This window comes from Sceloporus undulatus, chromosome 1, assembly GCF_019175285.1.
Source record: "Sceloporus undulatus isolate JIND9_A2432 ecotype Alabama chromosome 1, SceUnd_v1.1, whole genome shotgun sequence".
Lineage (NCBI taxonomy): Eukaryota > Metazoa > Chordata > Lepidosauria > Squamata > Phrynosomatidae > Sceloporus > Sceloporus undulatus.
The window spans coordinates 274115864-274142396 of record NC_056522.1 but is presented as its reverse complement, the minus strand read 5'-3'; the positions used below and the strand labels follow the sequence as shown (position 1 = coordinate 274142396).

The window sequence follows — 26533 nt, the reverse complement described above, 5'->3', positions numbered from 1 at the left end:
ATTATTATTATTATTATTATTATTATTATTATTATTATTATTATTATTATTATTATTATCTTTTATTTATAAAGCGCTGTAAATTTACACAGCGCTGTACATACAATCTTTTAGTTAGACGGTTCCCTGCCCTCAGGCTTACAATCTAAGAAGACACGACACAAAAGGAGAGGGGAGTGGTGTTGGGGAATGGGATCAGGTCCAGCAGTTCTTCTCCACCTCTGAGGCCTGGACCAAGGCAGATGGACTGGAGGAAGGGCTTGGCTTCTTAATGGATGGTTAAAAGGAGGCTTCCTGGGTCAGAGAGGGGCTCACCTCTGGGAATGCTTCTCTAAACAATATAGTCTTTAATTCAGTTTTGAAACTGGGTAGAGAAGTGATGAGGTGTGCATGTGGGGGAAGAAGGTTCCAGGAGTAAGGGGCAGCAAGCGAGAAGGGACGAATTCGGGAGGGGGCAGTGGTAGTCCTACACTGTGACAGGAGACCTTGACTACAAGAGCGGAGGGTGCAAGTAGGAATGTAAGGAGAAAGAAGGTCAGATAAGTAAGGAGGGGCCAATCCATGGAGGGCTTTGAAAGTCAATAATAAAAGCTTGTACCGGATGCAGAAGGGGAAGGGGAGCCAATGAAGGGAGGATAAAAGAGGTGAAACATGGTCAAAGCGGCGAGTGAATGTGACAATACGGGCAGCTGAATACTGGACAGAGATTAAAGGATGGAGGTGTGAAAGAGAACGTCCTGTCAGAAGGAGGTTACAATAATCTAGTCGCGAAACCACTAGGGCATGGACTAGAGTCTTGGCAGTAGAGGCTGAGAGGAATGGATGGATCTTGGCAATGTTGTAGAGAAAGAATCTACAGGCCTTGGCGGTGGCCTGGATCTGGGGAATAAATGACAGAGAAGAGTTAAAAATGAAGCCAAGATCATTCCTTAAACAGTGAGATAGCAACAAACAGCATGATTGTCCAGCTTGCTATTTTAATCTTTTGTCAACTATGGCACTCGGGATCAAGGGCTTATTCTACTTTACCTTGAATAGGTCTTTATTTTTAAAGGTGCTTCAGTGGACCCCTAAAATGCAAATAATAAGCTGTGGCACTTATTATTTCCGGTACACTAGGCATATTCCATTAGCCTAAGCAATTCTTTTTGGTTTAGTATATCTATTAGCAGCTAGAAACAACATCAGGTGTAGAAAAAATGTTATTTGTTCAAAAATCACTTTTCTGTGTAAACATTGCCTAAGAAACAATGCTTTCTGTGTAAATGTAAAGTCCCAAAATGCAACAGACATCATGGTGGCCAACAATTCTTTCTGCAGATCTCCTGATGGATCAAAACAGCCTTTCTTACTTAGTGTAGATTTACCAATTTCAACAGCATGGTGCCAAGTTATTATACACTATATGCACTCTACAATAATTAGAACATATTTTGAAATGTAAACTAACAGCACACATGCAACCTAACTTAAACCATGTATGCAATGCAAGGTTTATATGAGTAGTGGGTGAGATCCAGAGGTACCTACATGCCAGAATTTCACTGCACAACTGTTACCACATCCCAATCCATGATGGGGATGCCATCATATCTAGACATAGACAGGAATAGCTTATCTACAACTGTGGATTCATAACCGAAAACAGAGGCAGATGGTATCTTGCAACTGACAATACACCACTGTATCTGGACACAGACAGAATCCCTGGGTCAGTTCTTCATTCCTCTCCACAGAATATGATCCAATATTTTTTCATGTTTCTACAACACACTGGATTGGGTTACTCACAGCTGCTGTTCTAAAACAATGAAGTCTATTCCAAAAGTTTATTCAGAAGAGCTTTTTTAAAAGTCTGAAAACCCCAACGTTTGCAAATCTAAATAGTCTTATTTGGATATAACAATTGACTGTCCCCAGCATTTCCCATATTTATTTTTCTGAGTTTGGCCTTTCAAATATTTTTCCAATTCAGCTCAAAAAGACCATAACTTATGCTTCAGAAGGTGGGGGAACAGATGATGTGGATTATTGCCATGGGGAGGGGGGAGAACCCTGGAACCTTCATTCATAGAACTTTAGCTTCTCATGAGGCCCAATTCAAGCGATGGGGCAAAAAAAAAAATATATAGGAATTAATTAATTCATTTATTCATTCATTTTACATATCCTGGGTTATATCAAAAGATCTCAGGGCAGTATACAATAAAATTAGTTTAAAATTTAAACAATTTAAAATAATTTTAATTTTTTAAATGAAAAACATATTTTGAACAGTATAAAATATACTAAACAAAATAACAAATTAAAAATAATTTAAAGCAGTTTAAAAGAATGTACAAATACTGTATGAGTTGGTTATCTTTACCACCTAAAAACTTGAATAAAAAGTGCTGTGGCTAAATGGTGCTCCTTTAGTGCTGCATCATATGGACACAGCACCAGAGAAGAGCCATGACGCCGTGCGCTGTGTGGAGCAGCATGTGGAGTCATGGTGCCCTGGAGGGGGGTGGGTGAACTGGGGCGTGCATCATCTGGATGTGACGCCTTGACTCCGCTCCCAGACCAGCCTTTTAGGCCGGTCTGAGCAGGGCCTAAGTCTAGAGGTATAAACTGCTAACTTCCAAGTCACATCTTTGGTCATTTTTCAGCCAAACAAGTGCAACTGCAGCCTGTTGCAGAGACATGGGGTGAAAACTGGTCCATGCTGGAGTTATTGCACTGTGCATTGTTCTGTGTCTTATTTCATATCATTAGCTGTCAAGTGGCAAACCCCATCAGAACAATTCTTGCCAAGAAAACCCCGTCTTAGGGTCACCATAAGTCAGAAACAACCTGAAGGTACATATCACACACACTCACAATTCAACTTAGATTCTCAGAACTGTTCACATAGGGGGCTAGGCTGGAGGGGAATTTCTTGCCCCATGATTCACAGAGGTTGTTTGGACTTGGTTTTGATTAGGTCCCTATACTGTATAAGTTTAAACATTGAAGAGATCCCTCTAACCCACAGGAGATGCTTGGATGGGGTCCTTTAGGGAAAGAAGGAAAGTTGGGAAATAAGATTTTACCAACACCCTTCTATGAACATTTGGGATCTGTAGTTATGATTTCTTAGACACAATGAAGATGGAAGATAAAAAAGATGTGATAATGGCAGCAGCTCCATGTCTTCCTGTCAGAAAGCGGAGTAGAAATTGCTTAGGTGTCTCTTTGCTCACTTCAGTATTATTTCCAAGCTACCTGTTTCAAGCATGTGTTTTAGCTGCACATTACTTTCTTTATATGCAGGAACCCTTCTAATGCTGAAAGAGAAGCCTCTAAAGAGACAGAATGGATGACAATAGAACAATGATATTAACATCATTATGCCATGTTTCCTTCTTGTTATCTACATCACTGCTGTGTTTTCCTATGATTAATTCTACCTCAAGCAGAATGTGCTGTTTGCTGCCAGTGTCAGAAAGGTGGCATTATTGTATGCAAAGTTATATCAAACACCATATAATGGAATGCATCTGACAAAAACACACACAGCCTATCCAGCTATTTGTCTTATCTGAAAATAATACGTTAAGATTAGCAATATTTACATTTATTCATTCTCCTGGCCACCACCCCTTCTAGCCAATTATAATAACCCAGAAAATCTCTCAGTGCTGAGCCTAATGACAAAACGTGAGTGTTTGTGGATTTGTTTTTCAGGGCTGGCATAATGATGTGTCTTGAAAGACCAGAGGCAACCAACACAGCCATCTGCCCCTTGCTCACTCCTTCTTCATCCAGTTGCTGGTCAACTGCCCCAGCTCAGTCTCTCAGATGGAAAATGTGAATGCTAAGTGTGAGGGGACAAAAAACAAGTGACTTCTGTTTGACTTCTCCTGAGATTAGTCTCCAGCTCAGTCCAGGAGAAAGTGAGGCAGATGAACAGTAATTATTGCATTGGCAAAGTGCACTGGGACTTTGAAAGGATCCAGACACTGAACGTACAGAATTACTTTAAAGGAAAAATAACTAAAGATCTCAGAAAACTATTAGCTAATTTCTGACCCTCGAGTACTAAGGTACATATTCTGCCCTCAATTTTGTACTATATAAGTTTTCAGCTGTCACCAAAATGTATGAATATCTCAGACTTGGCCAAATCAATGGGCTGTAAGTATTATCATCATAATTGATCATATACCTGATTCTGACTTGTCCATAACTCATATGGTTATTCAGCTATGTACTGCTGGGCTCCTCTGTTTCTGAGTTCAAATCAGCCTTTGATCTGATCATGTCTTAACTTCACTTTTCTAACTACTGCAAGTAGCGTTATCATTTTTGCTAGCTTGAAGCAAGACAAACATTTGACAAAAGAACTCTGTTTTTCTAATGCTGGCTATCAGAAAGGACCCCATTCACTGCTAGAAAACTTGTGAAAAGGGCATATTTGGAGTGGGTTTTCAGGAACAAAGAACTGAGCCTCTCCTTATTCAATATTTTGTTCTAGGTTTGGTTCACCTAGATTCCCTCTAATGTAATGAACAGGCATTTGGAAAATCAGCTTGTGGGAAGAAGTATAGTGACTGGAAAGTGCAGTAAGGGTGTTTGGCAAGGAAAGCTTAGGGCTTTACCACATGAACCCTGTTCTCACTGCAATTGCACTTGTTAGTAAAAACTGTATTATACCTGTTTATATTCGCTGCATCACTTCATGTCTTCACAATTGCACCACTGCTGCCATCACACTCTCTTCCTGGTTTCCCCTTAATCCCTTCTTCCTGCCATATGCCTTTCATTTTTCCAGTTATTTTTACCTTTCTACACAATTCTGGAGATCTGCTACTATGATTTAAGATAATAAAAAAAAAAAAGAAATGAACCGTAAATAAAAAGGTGACCAGGCTGCTTGGAAATAGTGAGGGGGAGGGGAAAAAAGGAGGGTACACTGATACTACCTGACTGGCAATAACATGACTGCCCTGAAAGTGATGTTTTGCTGCTGGGGACTAGCACAATTGTGAGTTCATTGATGAGTTTCTCCTGTCACTGAAAAGGGACACCCTAACCACACTTAGAGGGCACAACAGCTACACGTCAGAGGTGACATAGTCTGATAGGCATTGCCAAAGCTACTTCTCACCCACCCCAGTCTAATCTTGGTTTTAAAGCCACACATAGTATCTTCTTAAGCACCCTATTCCTGCCTCCTGCTTTTCTGCTGCAAAACTTCTTTGTTCTTTCACCAACTTGTAGCAGCGGTTCCTCGGTAACTGAGTATCTGGCACCTACCATTAAGATAGACTCCAAGGTTTTTCTTATTTCTTTAATTTTAGGCAAGTACACAAAGGATAATGTTAATAAAAGCATGTGAAATTAGACTACTTTTAGAAGTGTTACTACCATATATATTTTTTAAAAAGAAGGAATCACAAATAAAATCTGTTTGCTGAAAGTCTCCATGACTACAATATCTCTCTTTAAATGTAAGTCAGGGGTCTCACCTTTCCATAAGATACTTCATTCTGAATTTCTACATGATCAAATCCTAATTGCATTGGATATATTCGGAGCAGCGCTTCACCGTGTGCGAGTGGTATTGTAATCATTTAGCTATTCAAAGAAAAATTTAATTCCTAATCAGGCCACCAAAAACAGGGTGCCCTATTGTTATACTGGAAAACAGATGATTTAGAATATATATATTATATATATATATATATAATCCAAGCAAACATGGTAATTAAATGCATATGAAAATGGCAAACCTTTTTTCTCAGAATGCAAAACCAAATCCCAAAAAGAACATGCAAAATAATAAAAAAGAAAACTTCCATATCACATTATGAAAGCAAATTTAAGACCAGTCTGGATACACTGCTACTGAACAATGTGCTTTCTTTCTTGTTGCACATTAACATTAATGCTATACTTAATTTTAATATGTCCATACATTAACATACATCTGAACTGTAACTCAAGTGTCCAGTCTGCTTTTCATTTCTAATAAAAGGGGGCAGTATTACATCGGTAGATGTTTCAAATTATCCAAACTTTTCTTAAGGGGAATGATGAAGAATCAAAGGTACACATTTGTTAAGGGAGGGGGTGACAAAGAATCAAACATACAGGTATTCAACAGAATTTTAATTGCTATTTTTCAGACATTTATACTGAAAAGTAAACTCCTGATTTATAGTTGGCATCATAATTTCCTTACAGACTTACACATGAAATGCAGTTTGAAAAATTGATATTGAGAACTGCAAAATTGTAGTTATAACTGTAAAAGCAAGTGCAAAGCAATGGATTCATGGTATTTTACAAATGCTATCAACTGCAGGAACAAAGCTATATCTGTATTGTCATAGTGTGACACAAAAGAGAATGTGCATTATGCATGATCTCTTGTCCTGGAGTCTGGATTATTAAACTGTACTCTATATGGGGCTGTTTTTGAAACCAGTTCAGAATCAGCATCCATTTGTCCAAAATGCAGGAACAGACTTTTTGTTACTCTAATCATATGTCAGCTCCATTTGCTTTCTATGGCTTCTTTTGTGATGATGAGGAGGACTACATATGCTGCTTAATACGTAACACTTAAGGGATTATAACACACAGGCTTACCGTGCTGAATTCGTTGGCTAAACACTTCAGAAGCATGGAGGTGTGGTAGCCAGTCGCATTTCTGAAGCATCACTGCCTCTCCCATTGACAAAGTGTTCTTTAATAATAGGAATTTCCATTTTTAAAGAAATGGCTGCTCCACAAACGCTTCATCAGCAGGAGGGGCGGGGACACAATTCAGTGATCCTTCAGAATCACAACCGGCTACCACATCTCCATGCTTCTGAAGCATTTAGCCAACGATTTCAGCGCAGTAAGCCTCTGTGTAATAGTTTACTGCTACAAGTTTTAATATTGTGCCCTTGATGCTGTTAACCTGTGCTCTTGTTGATTTCCGTATATGGTTTCAAAATTATCCTTTATGCCATTTGGGATGCTTTTAGTAGAAGACAGGCATATAAATAATAAATTGTCATCCTCATAATTATCAATTTCTTAGCACATCCCAAAAATACAACTCAAGTTGGTGGATTAGTGGAATTAGTTCTGGGCCAAGAATCCCCAGCTGCAGGATTCATTTGCAGGATGGACAAACTCTGTGAAAGTTTTGGTCTAGGTTAAGCCAGGTGGATAAAGGTTTCCTTAGTTTTTTTTTCTTTTTCTTTTGTACTAAAAAAAAAGCCTTACAACCACTCGTAGCAGCAATGTAGCTCTCTGCAGCACCTGACCCGGCACATTCTTAGAACAGACAGCATGCTCTATTGAAATGAAGCCATGTCATCTACTTGTGCTCTCAGTCAAGTGGACATAGCAGCTTACTCCAAACCTGAGTGATGTCTCTCAGGTATTAAAAATGTGCTCCAAAATCCTCTGAAACATTATGAAGTTTTGACAGTACAATTTTGCAGACACAAGGAAGAGCTACACGTAAAGTCCAAACATCACTACAGTCAGCTACATAAATAATTTGTCTATTAAAACAGTCCCTAACTATGCTGCACTGCTAGTTTATCTTCTCCAAAGGATTTGTTATGGTCTATCAAATCAGAGCCATTTGACCAATAGACTATAACAACTCCAAGTTTTTTGCTTTTCAAAACTATATGACTTGTGCAAAGATTTCCATTTATTATGGAAGCACACTCATAGTAGACATAGTAGAGCATTTTCAGCTAGCTAGGACTGTAAGTTATTGCAATTTGTTTTTCATGGGGTTACCCTTAAAGACTCTCCAGAAGCAAAGTGCTTCAGAATAAAACTGTCAGGGTCCTGCTGGTGGATCACAACATACACAAATACACAAATCGTAAACAAATCATAACAGGTACAGTTTCTGCAATTTTCTTTGCACAATACAAGGGATGTTAAAGCTTTAAGTAGCTGGGAACAAGAATATCTGAAGAAGAGGGATGGACAGAATATCCACAAATGTTCTCAACTTGATGAAAAAAAGTTTTGACAAATCTGTTGAGAAAATGGTCAACTACCATGATGTTTTTCACATTTGAGATTTATTTTGTGAAAAAATAATTTTTTTCAAGAAAAAAAACCATTGGAGGTTTGTTTGGTTTCTTGGTACAAAATCCAATACTTTTGCAAAGGAAAAACATGTTTACACTATTTTTAAGCCATAATTTTTGATGCAAAAGGTTTTTTCATTCAAACAATTTTTTCCCAAAACCAAAAAATATCCAAGTACAAAAAAAAAATTAGAAATGTGCAAAACTTGTAATCTTGCCCAGAGGGGAGAAAACGTTTGAAACTATTTGTTCTTGCATGTGAAAACTAAACAGGTAAGTATTTATATGCTTATCCTAGAATCTATTTCCTACATATGAATGTGATTAACCATTTAATTTCTTTGCTAAGGCTCTTCAGATTCCAATGCTGGAAGTAAGGCAGAGCCATACCAGAAAGGGGGTGTTTTCAGGCTGCAGAACAGACTCTCAAGAGAGTCTGGAGAGTCTGATCTCTAGGGTGGATAGTCCCATCACTGCTCACTGTTCTCAAAGAAACAAAAAGAATATTATTCCAATAGGCCTGACAAGATATGGTTTCTAAGAATTCACCATTGCTCCTACTTTCATAACATTTATATAATTTGTTTTAATGTTTAATGTTTTAAATTACTTTACTCTTCTCTCATGCATTATTATGCTCCACTACTTTTATTATTTTTTAATCTTCATTTTATTAAAATGTTAAAAAGAGATATAAATACAGAGACATAACAAAACATCATAACAAAGAAGAAAAAAACAACACACACATCTAACATACAATGACAAACCACATACACTTCAAACTAAAATAGACTTCCTTGTTTATGAACTTTCTCAATGAACAACAAAAGTTTTAATCAAGCCCAATAATAAAATTAAGGTTTTTATGTTTGTTTAATTAATTAATAATTAATAACTGGTTCCCAATCCTCTTTAAAGTAATCCTTGTAACAACTTAGCTAATTTGTCCGTTTCCATATACTCATACATTTTAATGAGCCAATTCATTGTTTCCAGACAGTCCTCTCTTTCCCATTTTGCAACTAATAATACTCTCGCTGCCCTGACCATGTACAATAGCATATTTTCATATTTCCTTCTTAAACTCTTATCTGTGATCATATTCAATAAATATAACTTTGGATCTAGGGCAGGCCTACACAATATATGGCCTGGGGGCTGCTTGCGGACCGCCAAAGGATTTTGGGAGGCCCATGTAGATGTGGAACAACTTCAAGGCCCCTCTGCTGCTCAGCCTTCTCCTGAGGACAGAGCCATGTGGAAGAGGAGGAAGAAGGGTGGACGCTCACCGTACAAAGCTCCTCTGCTCCTCAAGGCTCCTCCTCTGCCTTTCTCATGAGGGCAGTGGTGGAGGAAGAGGGGCAAACGCTCACCCCACATGTCTGCTCTGTTGCTCGGCCTTCTCCCAAGGAGAGTCCAGATGGAGGAGGAGAAGGATGGGCAAGGCTCCTCCACTGCTCAGCTTTCTCCTGAGGAGAGGGTCAGGCAGAGGAGGAGGAAGACAGAATTAATATTAATAATATTAATTAATTAATTAATTAATTAAAACCTATCTGTAGCCCAAAGAAGTTTGGCATATTTTAATTTTGGCCCCTTCATACTGCCAAGTTGGGCAGGTCTGATCTAGGGATAACTTAATTTTTAATATTTCCTGATCTTGGGCGTGTATCTTCTTCCAATATTTTCTCAGCTTTTCACAATGCCACCAGACATAGTAAAAGTAATCTATTTATTTACCACACTTCCAACATTTATTACTCATTATTTTATACATTTTAGATATTTTATATGGATTGGTATTGCATTTTGTATCAGTTTTCTTTCTTTAATCCTCAAGTCCACATCTGTTCACACCATTCTAGTTTAATATTCTGCCCTATATCCTTAGCCCACTTGACCATGATGCTCCACTGCTTTTAGAGAATGAGAGGAACAAACATACTAGAAATAAATGCAATTACTAATACTTAATAATTAACAACCGCTTATTTATGGCTGCTGCCTTCCAGTATATTGTACTTCAGTACAGACAAAAGAAAAGATAAAGCATGCCAAGCAGAAATTTGACCTGTATTTTGCCCAATGGCTTTATGTGATGATTTTGATGATGATTTTCCAAGATGCCCTTATAAGGTTTTTGTGGGGTCAATGAAGTTGGCCAAACAAATATTTTGTTTACCAATTTAAGTATAAAGATAAACAATTTCTTAGCTCAAATCATGCACAGTACTGAGATCTCATATGCATATGTCTTGATATGAATCTTAATTTCAGTAGAAAACTTACGTCAGCAGGGGCTAGCTACATGCCATTTCCAAAATACATCTTGTAAGAAAGCTTTTCACTTCTTTACTAAATATGCTCAAAGACTCATCTCAAGAACATTAAGATATAATTGTCAACATTTCTCTCGCTCTCTGCATGCACATATGCACACAGAGAAAATTTAACTGTATGGGGCCTCTGACTATAGCATATAAATGAAATAAGATTATAGTTAACATTGCCTATTCTTTTGGCTGTTTTAACAAACATATGTCTATAGAACACAAGCCAATTAGTATGTAACCACTGGCATTAAAGTGATAGCACTTGTTCATGCTATCGATAGTTTTGTTTAAATCACTTAGATAGATACATTTCAGTGCACAGTCTTTCATAGATTATTGGTCCTTCTCCTTTTCAGTCTCTTCTTACATTCCATGTTCATTAAAGCATAACATATATTACGCCACAATTGTAAATTCACCTTATGTTATCCCTAATAATCTCAGATTTTTAAAATGTTTACAAACTCACCTTTTTTGCATAAATCATTGTAAAATGGTAAGATGTGGTGGAAAATGTTATTATTAAAAAAATGTCCCCATTTCAAAGTTTAAGCTTTGTGATTGTGTGGATAAGTTTGGTGAATATTTGACAGCAAGAATTTATCATTATCCATGTAGTATTTGACTCATTCCACCCAGGTTATCAGAATGATTCTAAAAATCCTAGCAATGTAAGTACCGTTACTCATAATAATATAGGTCCACATATAGCTCTAGAAACCAGTGGAATTAGCTTCCTGGTTTCAATGCTTTCCTCAAAAAAAAGTTTACAAAGCAAGCAATTCTAATCAGGGTCAACAATCTGAAGTCTGGACTTACAGAGATCCTGTTGGCCTTATTCACAAGGTTGGCCTCAATAAGAACTACCACATCAAACCTTCAGTTCTTTCACTTTCATGTTACAAAGAATTATTTCACAGTAGTAATCTGTATTAAATGAGTTTTAAAATGCTATCATTTAAGCTAAACCTTGTGCAAATAAATATGTATTAGGTTATGAATTTGTTTTGCAAAGCACAGTTAATTCTCTAGAGGCAGGGGCTAAGCAAATCCCTTTTACAGGCAGAGACCCCTTTCCCCTTGTTGTTCTGAGAAATGTAATAAGGTAACATATAAAATGCAAATGAAAAGACATCTCATTCTGTTTACAGGGTTATTTTCCCTTTGTGCATAGGACTACAGGCAATGAACCTCAGACCCCTACCCTTCTCCCCAAAGAAATGGTTCAAAGACAGCTGCCAGTGCCACAGATTCTCTGCTTGCTAACAAACATTGTTTGCATTAGGAGAAAAGGGCAATACAAGCAAAATATAAAAATCTATATGCTTCTGTTGTGTTGAGGTTGGAACAGAGGTTCCCAGTTTGCTCTCCAAGCATGTTATAACTTGGTGCAACTTTCACGTAAGCTTGCTTTTATTCACTTGTCTTTTGCTTTCAAGACCAAAACATACTGACTACTTTCCAGTGAGCTGGATCACATGAGCATGAAAGAGACAGCATAGGTACATTTCTTTTTCAGCCACTTCCCAGCTTATTGATTGTCCTGTGACAGAGGCAAGGTAAAAATAAAGCTTTTATTTTATTATTTATTATTATATTTTGCACTCTGTTACAGACTGAACATTTTCCAAGAAGAATTATCCTATGTAGATAGCCATGTGAAGATGGTAATATCAATCTGTCACATGCACAACTAGAGGAAGTAGTGATGTATATTAATGTGGGAGTTGGGGGGAAATGTGCTGTTCGGTTTTCGCAAATCACTTGTAGGACGCCACGGCTGTAAAGTTTGTGGATCTTGGATCTGAAGCTATTTCCTTCATATGGCTAGTGTGTTCTGCAGATGATTTCCTGGCACCTTTATTGCCCTGCAATATATCCACACACACACACACACACATATATATGAAAAGTACTATGAGACAAGTAGAAAAACAGACAAACAGAAACTGTTGCTGATGAAGGTTTAGTCAAAGCACCTGTTCATAAAGCAGGCCTTTTACCCTCGAATCCTGGTTCTTCCAAACCTGAAGGGTGAAGGCCATACAATGGGTGCAAGAATGAATGTTCTGCCTCTCCTTGAGGCACAACTGGCACTCAAAAGGGCCATCATGGACAGGGAGCTTTGCTCCACATTCCTCACATTGTTTGAAGGGAGCCAAGGAAGACATTGTAAGGAGAAGATTGTTGACAGAGAAATGGTCAATAAGTAGACCACAATCAAAACTGAAGCTAGTGGAGTTCCCAGATGCTATGCACGCATTGGACAAAAAGGAACTGAGTCTAATGGCTGGAGCTGGTGGATATATATAGGGTGGGCAAGGCTACTGCCAAAAATTCAGGCCTATCTATTTTAGTAGGTTCTGACTATGCTCTGCGCAGGCGCAATAAAGCCCATATGTGTGATTCATAGAGAATACAAAAAAGAAATTGCATTATCCACAATCACACAGTAACCTTCATGCTTTGACTAGGTTTTGGACCAAACACCACATCAGTTTCACTATACTGGTTATTATTCTCAGATATCCTACTTAGAAAGCATTAATCTTATATAAAGCATTTACCTGTGGCTTAAAAAAACACCCTAAAAACAGCAAGAATTTGTGATTTATAAACCCTAACAATTCTTAATTTGGACACAGCAGAAAACCCGAGCTCTAAATCTATTGGTCACCAAGTCTGCAAACTACAGTACTGCAACTTATGTGGGGTGTGGGGAGGCTGTAGTTTCAAATAAAACAGCCAAAGGGTTTTGGTAAAAACTAAAAAAGAATAACAGCACCCTGGAGCAAAAAAATGTGTTATCTAAAAGGGTAAAATTACCCCACTGAAAGATCTAAAATACTATTTATAAAACAAAAGGCCAGACGCGTTTCGACCTACGTTTTCTTCAGTGGCCTGTCAATGTTTAAAATATAAAAAGTGTAATAACTCCTTAGCAAACAATGTAACTTTGCTGAATCCAAAAGCTGCAAACTTTTATAAATAGTATTGTTTATAATTGCCAAAAGAAAAATATAGAGGGGGCTTTTCTTCACCCTTTCTGTGGTTTTATTGGCTTTTTACCAGGATTTAGTTTCTCTGGATTTGTATTTTGGATATTTTATTCACCCTTAGCATTTTAGATCTTTCTGTGGGGTAATTTTACCCTTTTAGATAACACCTTTTTTTTTTTTTTTTTTTTGGTCCAGGGTGCTGTTATTCTTTTTTAGTTTTTACCAGAACCCTTTGGTTGCTTTGTTTGGTTATAACTTGGGGTTTTGTTGTTTTTTTTATATAGGGACTTTGGTTGGTTTGAGGCTGTAGTTTCTTCAGTTCCACTTTTCCTTCTAGTAACCAGTTTAGATTAGCCAGTCACACATACAGCAGCAGCTGAAAAATTGAATTACTAAAACTATTTATGAATAAACAAAGAAATGCATATGTAATCATACTGATTTGTCCATTAATCTCTCTCTGTAGTGAAAATAATACAAATGTTGCTGAAGGAAGAGCAGCCAGTTATAACATAATGATTTCAGCCAAAGTAGATGAAGCTGTGAATGAGCATCATGCCCATGAATCCTCTTTGGCCCTTTCTTTTCTTATACAAAGGATACTTTATAGATTTGCACTATTAAGCCTGACTGACTGGGAACCAGAGCTCTGGACTGAAGATATTGTGTTGGTTATATTTTATGACATGTTTTAATGTTATTATTTTTGTTTTCTTAGATTGTATGCCTTAGACAGGGACAAGGAGAACTACTCCTTGTCAGGGACAAGGAGAACTACTATAATCAATGAAGAGAAACAGATAATGACAAAAAAGAAAGAAAGAACAAGAGACCTCTTCTACAAGATCCAAGAAATTAAAGGGAAATTTAAACCAAGAGTGGAGAAATACTACAAGCAGCAGGGAATCACATTAATGACCAAGTAGAAATAAAATGACAATGGAAACAATACACAGAAGAACTATATCATAGAGATGAAAAGGTCACATGAAGGTCTCTCATTTATGAGATCATTATAAATTGAAGTTGACTTGACAGCAATTAACAACAACAGCAACAACAAAAATGAGAAACTTGAGTAAGATTTCAGATCTGGAAAAGGTATAGAAATTGATCAAAGTGCTGGAGAATTTTCCTTTTGATGAAAAGCAGATATGTTTGATGTATTTAGTTTAGAAAAATGATGACTAATTTTGTTCCCCTCACCACTACCACCGCTTACATACTACTCTGGCAGCAGATTCAAGGCAGACTAAATAATTTACTTCTTCATGAGATGCACAATTTATTAATGGAATCCACTCCTGTCACAAAATGTGATAATGGCAGCTTTGCTTAAAAGGCCTGTATGAAGAATTCTTCTAATAGCACCTACTCTTAATGACAACTAAATTGAATGCAACATGCAGCGACATGCCACTAAATGTCAATTTTGAGGAAGAGAGCCACATTCTTGTTCTACATTATTGGGCTATCCAGAGTCATCATGCTGACCACTGTAGGAAACAGGCATTTGGTCTGATTCAACAGGTTTCTTCTTGTGTTTATTTGGCTCGCTAACACAATAGACATTATCGCACAGGAGCTACTTTCAGGATGGCAGAGCAATTGGCAGCTATTCATGGGATTTCCTCATGAATTATAAGGTTCCTCATAGTTACAGGTGGAGACAAATGAGTTCATGTGATAATTTCTGATGACGTAGGCATGGTCCTATCTATACCAAAAGCACTGTACTATTGTTTATACCAGGATAATTTTTAGTTCTGAGAGCCTAAGGCGGGTTACAGACCGCCCATTTGGGGCGGGCTGCACTCGACCTTTTCCCCGGTGTATCGGGGCTTCAGCTGCCAGAACGGCAGCCGCTGGGGCCCCGATCCGCCGCTTTTCAGGCTGCAGGGAAGCAGCAAAACGCCGCTTCCCCGCAGCCTGAAAAGTAGTGTCCCTGGGGCTTCAAGCCCCAAGGACACCCCGCAGCGGCGGGGAGAAGGAGAAAGGGGCCGCTTGGCCCCTTTCTCCATTGCTTCGCTGGGTGCACCCGTCTGAAGGCTGCGCCCAGCGAAGCAAAGCACCGCAGCAAACCAGGAAGGAGCTCCGAAACGGAGCTCCTTCCTGGTCCTCGGAAAGGGCGCCCTAGGCGCCCTGGTGCGGACCGACGATGTCACGTCCGCGCCGCCCCGTGTAGAGGCGGCACGGTCATGACGTCGTCATGGCGGCCCCCTTGTGAAAGGGGAGCCGCCATTTTGTACGGACTCAGTCCGTACTAGGGTTAGGGGGGTGCGGAAGCACCGCACCTTCCTAACCCTAGTACGGGCGGAGTCCATACTTTAATGGCGATTTGTAACCTGCCTAAATGTCATTTTTCCTGCATGGATCTCATTCTGATTAATCCAGTCTAAGTTCTCATTTTCTCAAAATATATGACACAGTGAAATGTTATTCTTGTCCACAATAAATATAGTTTTAAGAGAGTATGGTAGAAAAAACTACAAAGTTTAAATTAGCCAGTTACCATCCCTTCCACAAAAAGAAGCAGCAGAAATGATAAGAGAGCAACACATTACCTTTTCAGTCCTACAGTTGTTTAGACCCATGTTGTTCATGGAGGGATGTTTTCCATCAATGCCATGTGGTTGTTGTTGCTGCTGCTCCCTTTGGATTTGTTCTCTCATTTTTCGAGCCTCTTGAATGGCTTTCATTACTGTGTCCTGGTCCCCAAACAGGGCAGGAGAGTTAAGACTAGAAAGGATGTCTAGAAACAGAAAATAAAATCTTTGTTAAAAGTTATTATTGAAATCATTTTTGTTTGTTTTTTAAAAACTTTCTTTTTCTTGCAAAATATGTTCTAAACATATACTTACAAACATTCCCCCAATACTTATTTCATATCCTGACAACTTAAAAAACAGCAACTTATAAGTGTTTCCTTGGGCTTGTGTATCCATAATGGAGCATGGGCAGCAATTCAGATTTTGTTTTCTGTCCAGACCAATGTCTACTTAGCTGGAAACTGTCTTCTTAGAGCTATAGACTGAGAATAGCTGAATAGTATATGAATAGCTTATTCAAACTATTCCATGCTCTATCTGAAATCATTTTCTGTCCTATCCCAGTAATTCAGCATGGCTAGACGAAAATCTTTCAATTCATTAAACAAAGAAGCTTCATTTATATACCACTTCATACTGCCGAAGCAGTGTCTAAGCAGTTTACAACTGTAAGATAATTTTCCCCCAACAATATGGGTACTCATTTTAGTGACCTCAGAAGGATGCAAGCCTGAGTCAAGCTAGAGCCCTTTTTCTGGTCTTGAACTCGCAACCTTATGGTTTTGAGTGAGTGGCTGCAGTACAGGCATTTAACCACTGCACCACCAGGGCTCCTCTACTGTGCCACCATAAGAGAGAGAGAGAGAGAGAGAGAGAGAGTATTACAGGTACTTATTTCCTTATTTTCTGTATTCAATAGCTTCCTTTCAAGACTCCCCATGCCAACTTAGCAACTTAGCAAGGGCTTCCACAGGAGGAAGAGGAAGGCACAGCAGGGCAGCAGTGAGGAGGGGGTGTCAAACGAAAGCGGTGTCAAACCGGATTATTTCTGCAGCATGGATGCAGCCTTGTACTAAAAGACTTGAATATATCACTAACATCTCCTCCTTTCTCAAACAAGGCACCACCATTTCTGCCATTTTCCCACCACCCCTTCTCCATCCTCATGGTTCATGTACCACCATTCATCCTTGTACCGTCACCACCAGAGCTGGATTCCACTCTTTCTTTGCTTCCCAAACCAACCCCTGTGCTCTCGATGCCTAAGGCGGGTGGCGGTGAACAAAGCGGTGAAGCCCTCAATGCATGGGCCTGCAACAAAGCTGAAGGGAAATTAAATCCTTCATCTTGGGACTCAACTGTGTTATTAGGGGGAAATGTATGCCTCCTCGGTGTTGCCATTGGAGAGGAAGGAAAACAGGCCCTCAAGTGAGGGCCATGCAGGAGGGTTGCTATGGCGACATGGTAGTAGTTCATCGCCTCAAGTAGGCCGCTCTATGAAGAGAAGGCAAACAGAGTGTGAATTCCCTCCCCACCCCACATTTTAGTATGATATGTGTGTTTCATGTGTGCCTTCAAGTTGTTTCCGACTTATGGCAACCCTAAGGTGAAACTATCACAGGGTTTTCGTATCAAGATTTCTTCAGAGGAGGTTTGCCACACAGCCATCCTCTGAGGCTGTGGCCCAGCAGGGTTTCATGGCTGAGCTGGAAATCTAATCCTGGTTCTAGAGTCACAACTCAATATTCAAACCACTATGCAGAGGAGGAGGAGGAAGAAAGTGCGACATGGCAGCAGGGAAGAGGAGGAAGTGGTGGCGAGGAAGATGTGGAGGCAGAGCTGGCGGTGGAAAGAAGAGGGGGAGAAGGGAAGAGGAAGAGGCAGCCAGAGGAAAGAGGAGGAGGAGGAGGAGGAGGAGGAGGAGGAGGAGGAGGAGGCAGCAGCTCCTCTAAAGTGCCATTGATTGTCCCCATGTGGCCGCACCACCATTGAAGTCAATGAGACTTGAACATTTGTGGATTTTGGCATCCACAGGGAATGGATCCCCTGCAGATACCAACGACCCAATGTATGTATGTATGTATGTACACACACACACACACACACAGAGAGAGAGAGAGAGAGCACTGTATATACTCATGTATAAGTCTAGACATTTAGGTTAAAAATTGACTCAAAAAACCTGAATCGACATATCGATGGATCAATGTAAGTACTGTACTTTAACTCATATATACACACATCTATCCTCTGGTGAAAGGCAAGAGTTTAATCTGCTCTGGAAGCACTGACACCCTTTTACTCTCTCATCCATCCAGCCTTTAGTATGAGTACAGATAGTTATGTCTGCTATAATTTTGTAAGTTCATTGTTTACCCTTGCTTTGTCCTTTACATCTTTCATGGCATGCCCCTAAATTTTACCCTTGGCTCATCCAGGAGTCATATCAAAATCCATAATTTTGGCTCCAAAACCTGCCCTTGACTTATATGTGAGGTTGACCTATAGTCCAGTATATACGTTACATCAGATTTATATCTCATCCTTTTTCCATGTCAGGGATTCAAGGCAGCTTCCAATATAATAAAATACCAGTAAAAATTACAATGAAATTTGCAACTCAACTTTGAAGGCAAATGTGTGTGTGTTTGTGTGTGTGTGTTCATATCTGTTTTACAAATATTTCTCATTTACTTACTATTGTGTTTATATTTCAATAGGCTTTTTTTTTTTCATCCGTCCAGAAATGATGTGGATAGCAAAGATATTTAACTGATCCCTGATTTACCTTGTTTTCAACCCTATCAGTTTGGTTTGGTTATAGCCATTCCATTAATGTGATATTCACAGGGCATGTAGGGTGATAAGATGTATGATTGCTGGTGGGACACAGATATCTGTTCTTCCCCCCCCCCCCCCCTTTTCAACCCCACATGATGGTCCACAGTATATTCTCATGGTCATTCAGCAATTGGTGAGGGCAGGAGAATTCCACTGGATTTCAGGCAAACTCACTGGAGATCCAGCAATCTCCAATGCAATCAGATCATCCCCTGCCCCCACAGGCCCTGATTGGCTCCAGAGATGTAATCTGGGATTCTCAACTGGGATTGCACAGGACAGCCATTGAACAATGAGGTATTGAATGCCGCCTTCTGTATCAACCTTAGAAGTACATGTGCAGGCACCAGAGAATTTTACACTAGCACATTTCACCAAAAGGATAGCAGGCACACAGTCTTAATTCACTTTAGATTTTACAAAATTACCCAAGAATTTAAGATTTACTAAATAAGCAAAAAGAAGGAAATCTCACTCTACAGAAAACTACTCCCACCCCAACACATAAGGCATTTAATGTCAGATGTAGTGTTAAAGACTGGCCAAAGAGGCAGGCCTTGGAAAGAAATATGGGATAAGCAGGTGACAGTCAGATTTTCAGAGACATCTCTGTATATTTTAATTAGCCTTTCATTGTGACTATAAAATACTGGATTCAAGGTACTCCAGTCATGCAAATGGCAAGTTGGAGCATGTGTATGAGAGTATGGGAGTTAGCAATTTAATATAAATCCAAAGCTGTAAATAAACAGAGACAATATATTTTGATTCCACCAACTGATCAGATTTTAAAACAACAGGCAGCTACAGATGTGAAATAATAATTGTTTTGGAAAGGATAAAATTTTAAGAAAAATAAAATAGTTACTTTAAAATTGTAAATATATTAACTAACTACTTGGGAGCATTAAAAAACTATTTTTTTTCCAAATTAACATTCCAAACTCTGCTCCACTAACTTCTTCTAGTTTCCATAGGCTTCTGTCACTTTCTAGGGAAAATAACTAGTGAACAACCGGTGCCAGAGTGGGGAGAAGCAACACATATTTTCAGGGGAATCTCTTCCTATTATGTCTATTTATTTGCCCCCAACCTCTATGCTCACTCCATACCACTGTCCAGCAATAGAGGAAAAGGTGACTGGAGGTTGCTGCTCCTCCTCCTTCCTGTTTCCCTTGCTCCTGCTCTGGTACATGAACAGTCAGCAACAGCAAGGAGGAAGAGGAAGAACTGGCTCCAGAAATCAACAGTGGCTCTTTGCTTCGGTGACAACAAGAATTTGTGGAAGGGAGTGGGGGGGGATGAATGTGGCAGCACCATTAATACTAACTGGGTTTTATATTAGCATGAGTTTTTCTACACCTAAACCCACTACTTCAGATTCAGTGCAGAATGATATTAAGGACTCAAGATATGAAGTGTTTGGGTGTTGCTATTTCTAACATCTGATTTGTGTCCATTTATCCTCTTGCTTAGAGATGGTCTTGTCTGTCAAATGTATAGAGTGTAGAGGGACGTTGGTGGCACAAGATGACATCTCATGTTGGAGGAAGCACAAATTAATGTACATGTGATGCTGGGGATGACATTATTGGCCCCTGTAATACTGCTCCCAGAGTAGATGTGGGAACAGGGTTTACATCTGAGTTAATGGCAAAAACCAGTTGCAGAATATTTGAACCTACAATTTAGAATTTAAAGGTCACAGTTCTTGAACAAGAAATTATAGATAGAAAAGCAGCTGAAATGCATTATATTTACAAATTCCAACCTATTAGCAGAGGCATGAACAAAGGCAATGGCTTCATGGTACACTGCATATATTAATACAATAGTCCTTCCGATTGCACATGCAGCAAAAGGATACTTTTTAGAAAGAGTTTTCAACCCAAGGAAATTGAATTTTGGTAAACAGATTTATTGCTTTTACAATATCATCACTAAATGAAGACTGTAGAGATCTGAAAAACCTGTATCACCTTTGTTGTTGCAAAGGAATCTTGCAGCACTTTTGAGACTGCTGGTATGAGTTTTCATAGACTTGAGCCTACTTCCTCAGATATATTTGGACTGAATGCATCTGAGGAAGTAAGCTCAGGTCTACGAAGGCTCATGCTGCCAAACTCTATCTTTCAGTTAATCTCAAAGGTGCTGTAAGATTAATTTGCTTAATGATTTTCCAGGCTAACAGTTATGTCTTTGAATTCTACCACTGCCTTCAAGTTGACTTTGATTTATGGTGATCCTATGAATGAGAGACCTATCATCAACAAACCTACTCAAGTCTTGCAGACTCAGATCCTTGGCTTTCTTGCTTGAATCTGTCCATCTGAATGCGATCTACTGACCTAGCAGAACTACTGAACTAATATCTGACAATTTCAAAAATTCTTGCAAAGGTATGGAACTCTTTTTGTGGGAGGAGGAAAAAGCAGACCACACGTTAGACTCAGCCCCTCTGTATTCTAACTCAACCACATTTCTCCCCTTCTGAGTACCTAGTGAAGATCCTCTTCCTAGACTTCCACCAATAGGGCTGGGGATTCCACTTTTATTTGCGACATTCATGGGGCTGGTTTTACTAGTTGGGAAGAGGCTCTGGGTTGGTGATGTCGGGGACTTGACGGGTTCCGCTGTCTTGGGTCTGGCTGAGAGATTCAGTGGCTGTGCGGCATCATCCTGGAAGAGTTTAATGTAAATAATTATTAGAAGAAGACAAATGAAACACATTATCACTTAGGAGGCCACAGCTATTTTATACCTCTCAGACAATACTGCACTTTCCTGCAATAATAACAAAGGGAGCTAATTATTTATACTCCTTGAAGATTCAATTAAAGGAAAATCTCATTAATTTCTCTGCACTATGCCTCTATTTACATTAACTATGCGGTTGGATCATTCTTTTTGACAAAGTAAAATCTGAATTAGCTCACATTACTGCTTAATTTCCTAATGTATTTTCTGAGATCTAAATTAACCCAGGGCGTATGCAAAGAAATGTTTTTTATAGTTCCAAACAGCTCTGTGGTATTGCTTTTCTGGGATTCCTAGAAAAGTTCTTGGATGTTGTGGCCTTTTTTTCTTCCCAAAGGTACATGCAATATGTGTATCTATCTATTCGAGTAAGCAGGTGTATGTGTGGTGGTCCTAATTGTGGAATTAAGCAAGGAGTGGGGATGCAATTCTTCACTAATTTCATTCTCAAAGGTTGCACTGAGCTATTTTAGCAATTTTTTCTCCACTGTGAGAAAGTCTCCAAAAACTATGACACTTTCAAAGATGGCACTTAAGTTCAGATGTGTGTTGTTTTTCAAAGAAAACAGCATGTTTTGCACAAGAAACAGATTTCATTTGCATACAATAATATTTTTGTGGAGAAACATTTTCTGTGCAGCAAATGCTGTAAGTGGGGACTTATTCTGCACAAAATTTGAGCTTTTTGCAGAGAACAGCATTTTCATCTGTACAAAAAATGTGTTTTCTGCAAAGAAAACCTTGTTTTCTGCTTTAAAAAAACATGCTAATTTTGCACAGGGTAAGTTCTGAACTGTTAAAATTTTCATCAGTCCAGGATTCTTCTCATCATGCACTCTGAACCCTTGAAAAGGATGTTTTTCAATAATTTTTGGAAGATGTTTGAATATTCTTTCCATCATTTGCTAGGATAAACAGTAAATCAAATGTTTATTGGTATTTCTCCCTGTTGAAGTCATATGTTTTGTGCAGGAGTGTCTGGCTGCTAATTACTCTTTTACTTTATTTCTGCATTTTCTTCCAAAGGATTGGCTGGAGAGGAAGGCACACTCAACCTAAATTAATTATGCAGCTTTTGTACTGTGTACACTGCCTAGAATCTTACTTTGGATGAAAGCCGGGCTATAAATCCAGTAAATAAATAAATAAATAACATGAGCAATCAGTGCCTAGTGCTTGTGAGGGTAAACCACTATCCTAGTGTTACTGTTGCATTCAGCTAGGACTCCTATTGAGGTCAAAATAGCATAAGAGGATCTGAGCAATGCAGATATATTTACTCCACCTCTCTTGTGTGAATGATATGGGACAGCAAACTGGGTCTCAAGAACTCAGGACATGGCTTTTTTACTGTAATAACCAGAAGACATCAGAGAACTAACTTGTAAAAATTCTGCAGAGCATTGCTGTACTATCTTTGGTAATAGTCACCGCTTGTGATGACTTTTGCTGTATCAGTGCCAGCAACACGTGTCCCTGCATGGCACAGGAGCTGCAATGCAAGAATTCATGTGCTATTTATTGTTGTGCCTAACTGCCATCAAGTCAACTTTGACTTATGGCAACCCTATGAATGAGAGACCTCCAAATCACCCTAACATCAACAGCCCTGCTCAGGTCTTGCATACTCAGGGCTGTGACTTCCTTGAATGTTGTCTTCCTCTTTTCCTACTTCTTTCTACCTTAACAAGCATTATTGTATTTTCTAGTGAGTCATGCCTTCTCATGATGTGGCTGAAATACAACAGTCTCAGTTTATTCATCTTGGCTTCTAGGGAGAGTTCAAGCTTGACTTGTTGTAGGACCCCTTTTTAACAGTCCATTATATCCGTAGAACTCTTCTCCAGTACCACAATAAGTTTATTTTCTTCCTATCAGTATTTTTCACTTTATGTGCTATGGCTACACTTTACTGAATCAAGATCTATTTATTAGTTATGAAAATCATCTTGAATAATCCTAAGAATCTCTATTGTATCAGTGACCACACAAACAGTAAGAGAAAGTAGTAATTCATTAAACATTCTAGCTATTCCACACAATATCACATGAAGAAAAAAATAGACTGCATTCTAGTATTAAAATTCATCTCCCTGAATAGAGTATAGACACATGTGGAATTAGATATATGATTTCTGTGAAATATTATGAAGGGGAGGCTACACTTTTGGAATAGACTTTATGATATTTAAAAAATGTGTTAATCTCTAAGTTATAGTATTGCATGTACATTTTGACAAAGTAAAGCGTGAATTTGCAGGCAGAAAATTTGAGAGTATGAATCTGGTACCGATTTAAGCAGATGCATAGCCATATAATTAAGAGAGATAGTGATTCACTTTGTGATATGTTATGTGTCCGTGAAATGAGAAAAATGGGGCTAGAGAATTCACATAGGGAAAACCTGTATGCATCTAATCTTAAGAAACATCTAACTTCTGGGAAATGAAGGATCTCAGAAACTTGCTCTTTTGATCTAGTGTTCCCCTTTACAGCATAACCTCACCCTTTTCATTGCAGAGATTGTACCCTGTGCTGAACTTGTTAGCAATCAGCCAGGCACAGCATTTTTGTAATAGCAGAATACAGATTTTCTGTAATTAAAATGAAAAGAGCCTGGTAACATGGCTCCCTCATTTAAAATATGCCCAAAGCTGAGACATGCTGGATAGAAGGGTGCATCATCCATATTTTAGCAGACAGCACTGAACACTTCAAAGCTTAGAAATATATGAAAGAATACAATAATGCAATCCATTATCTTTCCCCTGCCATTCCCCTTGCTATCAAGTCGAGATTCCACATGGTGCTTCTTGTCATATATAATGTATTATTAGGTTCATGCAACAAATATGTAACTATTTATAATACTACATACTCTCTACAGTTTACGTTATTTCTAGGCATTGCCCCCTCCAGTGCTTATAAATCACAGACAATAGGGTGATTTAATCCAGACTCGAGAGAGGTGTGTAATCAGAAGGTCTCATGAACTTTGTGGACATATCCTTGTCTCAGATGTTTGAGAAGAGGAAATTGACTAGATGGTTGAATAGACTGTGGGTGCTGTATTGTTTTAGAGTGGACTGTTTTAACAGGTTATCCCCCCTTTTAATGTTAGTGTATCTTTTAAAGTGTAATTTTAAATCATTTTAATACTGCCAAAAGCTTAATCCTATTTTAATGTTCACTTTTTTATGGTTTTAGCTGTATTATATTTTTAATTTGTAAGCAGCCCTGAGTCTAAATTTTGAGAGAAAGTATGGATAATAGTAATTGTAGTGGTGGTGGTGGTGGTGGTGATGATGATGATGATGATGATCAATCCCTTGTGTTCAGAGCGTACATCTTCAATCATTCTTGGTCTTCTTGATTATGTATACTATCCAAAAGGAATGTGGCTTCCCTAGAAATCTATGCAAATAGTTTAATCACCATTTTAAGCACTATCTTATTTTAAGCCTTACTGTTGCCCTGGCCTCAGGGGGAAAGAAAGGGCAGGTGTGGCTCCACCATGTCTGACCCAGAGGGGGCCCTCCCTTCATTCCAACTGCCATTGCCCTGGCCTCAGAAGGTAAGAATGAGAGCCAGGCACCGCTCCACCATGCCTAGCCCAGAGGCAACTGCCATTACCATGACCTCAGAGGGAGACAATAAGAGGCAGTTTTTGCTGGACTTACCCCCCTCCTCCACAGCCATCCCATTTCCTTATGTGTTGTTTCTTTAGACTGTACGTCTGAGGGCTTGGAACCAATTTGTAAGCCACTCTGAAAGCATTTCTGAAGAGCGGGGTATAAATACAATAAATAAATAAATAAATATTTTGGAAAATAGATGTTTCCTTGCCCTGTGCCTATATTTTCACACTTTTCTTTTACAAAATAAGAACACTTAAACATTTGCACAATGTACAGTGTTGTCCAGGATGAAAAGCATAAGATAGCATCACACACACAATAAAAGCAAAAAGTCAGTTTTGCAAAGAAAGCCTTTTTTTTTTTTTTTGTACAAAATATACTGGAGTTTGCCTGCAAATTTTAATGCAACAAAGAAAGAAAGAAAGAAAGAAAGAAAGAAAGAAAGAAAGAAGCTAGAGTGTCACTCAGACAAGCCATCTGCTCTAGGGCAGCATCCTACGTCAGCATCATACACGCAGCATCATACCATATGGAAGACCTGGCTTGTTCTCTTCTGTGCCTAGTGATAATTCAACACAAATAATAGGAAAATATGCTGAATTAAAGCTGATAGTTAGTGTTTAGGATGAAAGGGAGATGGTATTTTTTGAGCCTATTGCATTCTATACATTAATTGTGAACATCTATCAATACATACATATTGATATCTTCCACTAAAGAAGGAAAAACTACATAGATTATAAATTCCAGATGCTCACAAAAGGCTCGAAAAAAGAGCTTGGTTGCTCCATGCTGCTGCCAAGTACCATGCTGTAGCATCCTAGTTCTAAGAAAGTGAAAATTAAGCATGCATGAGCTTTTGACAATACATCAAAACCAAATAGAAGCAAGCCAAATATCAGCAACAGTACGCTATCAACAAGGGTCCAATCAATCTGCAGTCATGGCATTTTCTTTCCTCCCAATCAATTGCCAGTGATCATCTTATTTCCCCCTCCCCAGCCATGCTCCTTTAATTTTTATTTTAATCTGAGACTTCTTTCAATACAATGATTGATTTGTAAAATAACAAAGGGGTGTGGTTTTCTGGCCATCTCACACACTAAAGGCCAATTTGTGGAGGGGGGGACTCTTTGAAGTGACTACTGTAATATTAGTAGGATTTATGCAATCACTATCGTGTTACACATCACATGTCCTAAATGCTCTACCCAGATTATGCTAAACATAGGGCTTAGCAGAGCAGCTGCAATTCTTGATCATACAACTCCATAGCCATAGGGGTTTTAAAAAAAGATGTTGACTATGCATGAGAATTAACTTGATCAATTCATATTA

The 26533-nt window shown here is 38.7% G+C and overlaps 1 protein-coding gene across 10 annotated transcripts in view; it reads right to left on the bottom strand.

The window, feature by feature from the left end:
* The window catches only part of SOX6 (SRY-box transcription factor 6), a 581763-nt gene that overhangs the window by 74171 nt on the left and 481059 nt on the right, over positions 1-26533 (bottom strand). For all 10 annotated transcript variants that reach the window (XM_042446808.1, XM_042446810.1, XM_042446807.1 and 7 more), the window contains 2 exons: positions 21299-21479; positions 15975-16162 (listed from right to left, as the gene is read on the bottom strand). In XM_042446808.1, the coding sequence (XP_042302742.1) occupies positions 15975-16162; positions 21299-21479 (369 nt within the window). The remainder of the gene's footprint in view (positions 1-15974; positions 16163-21298; positions 21480-26533) is intronic.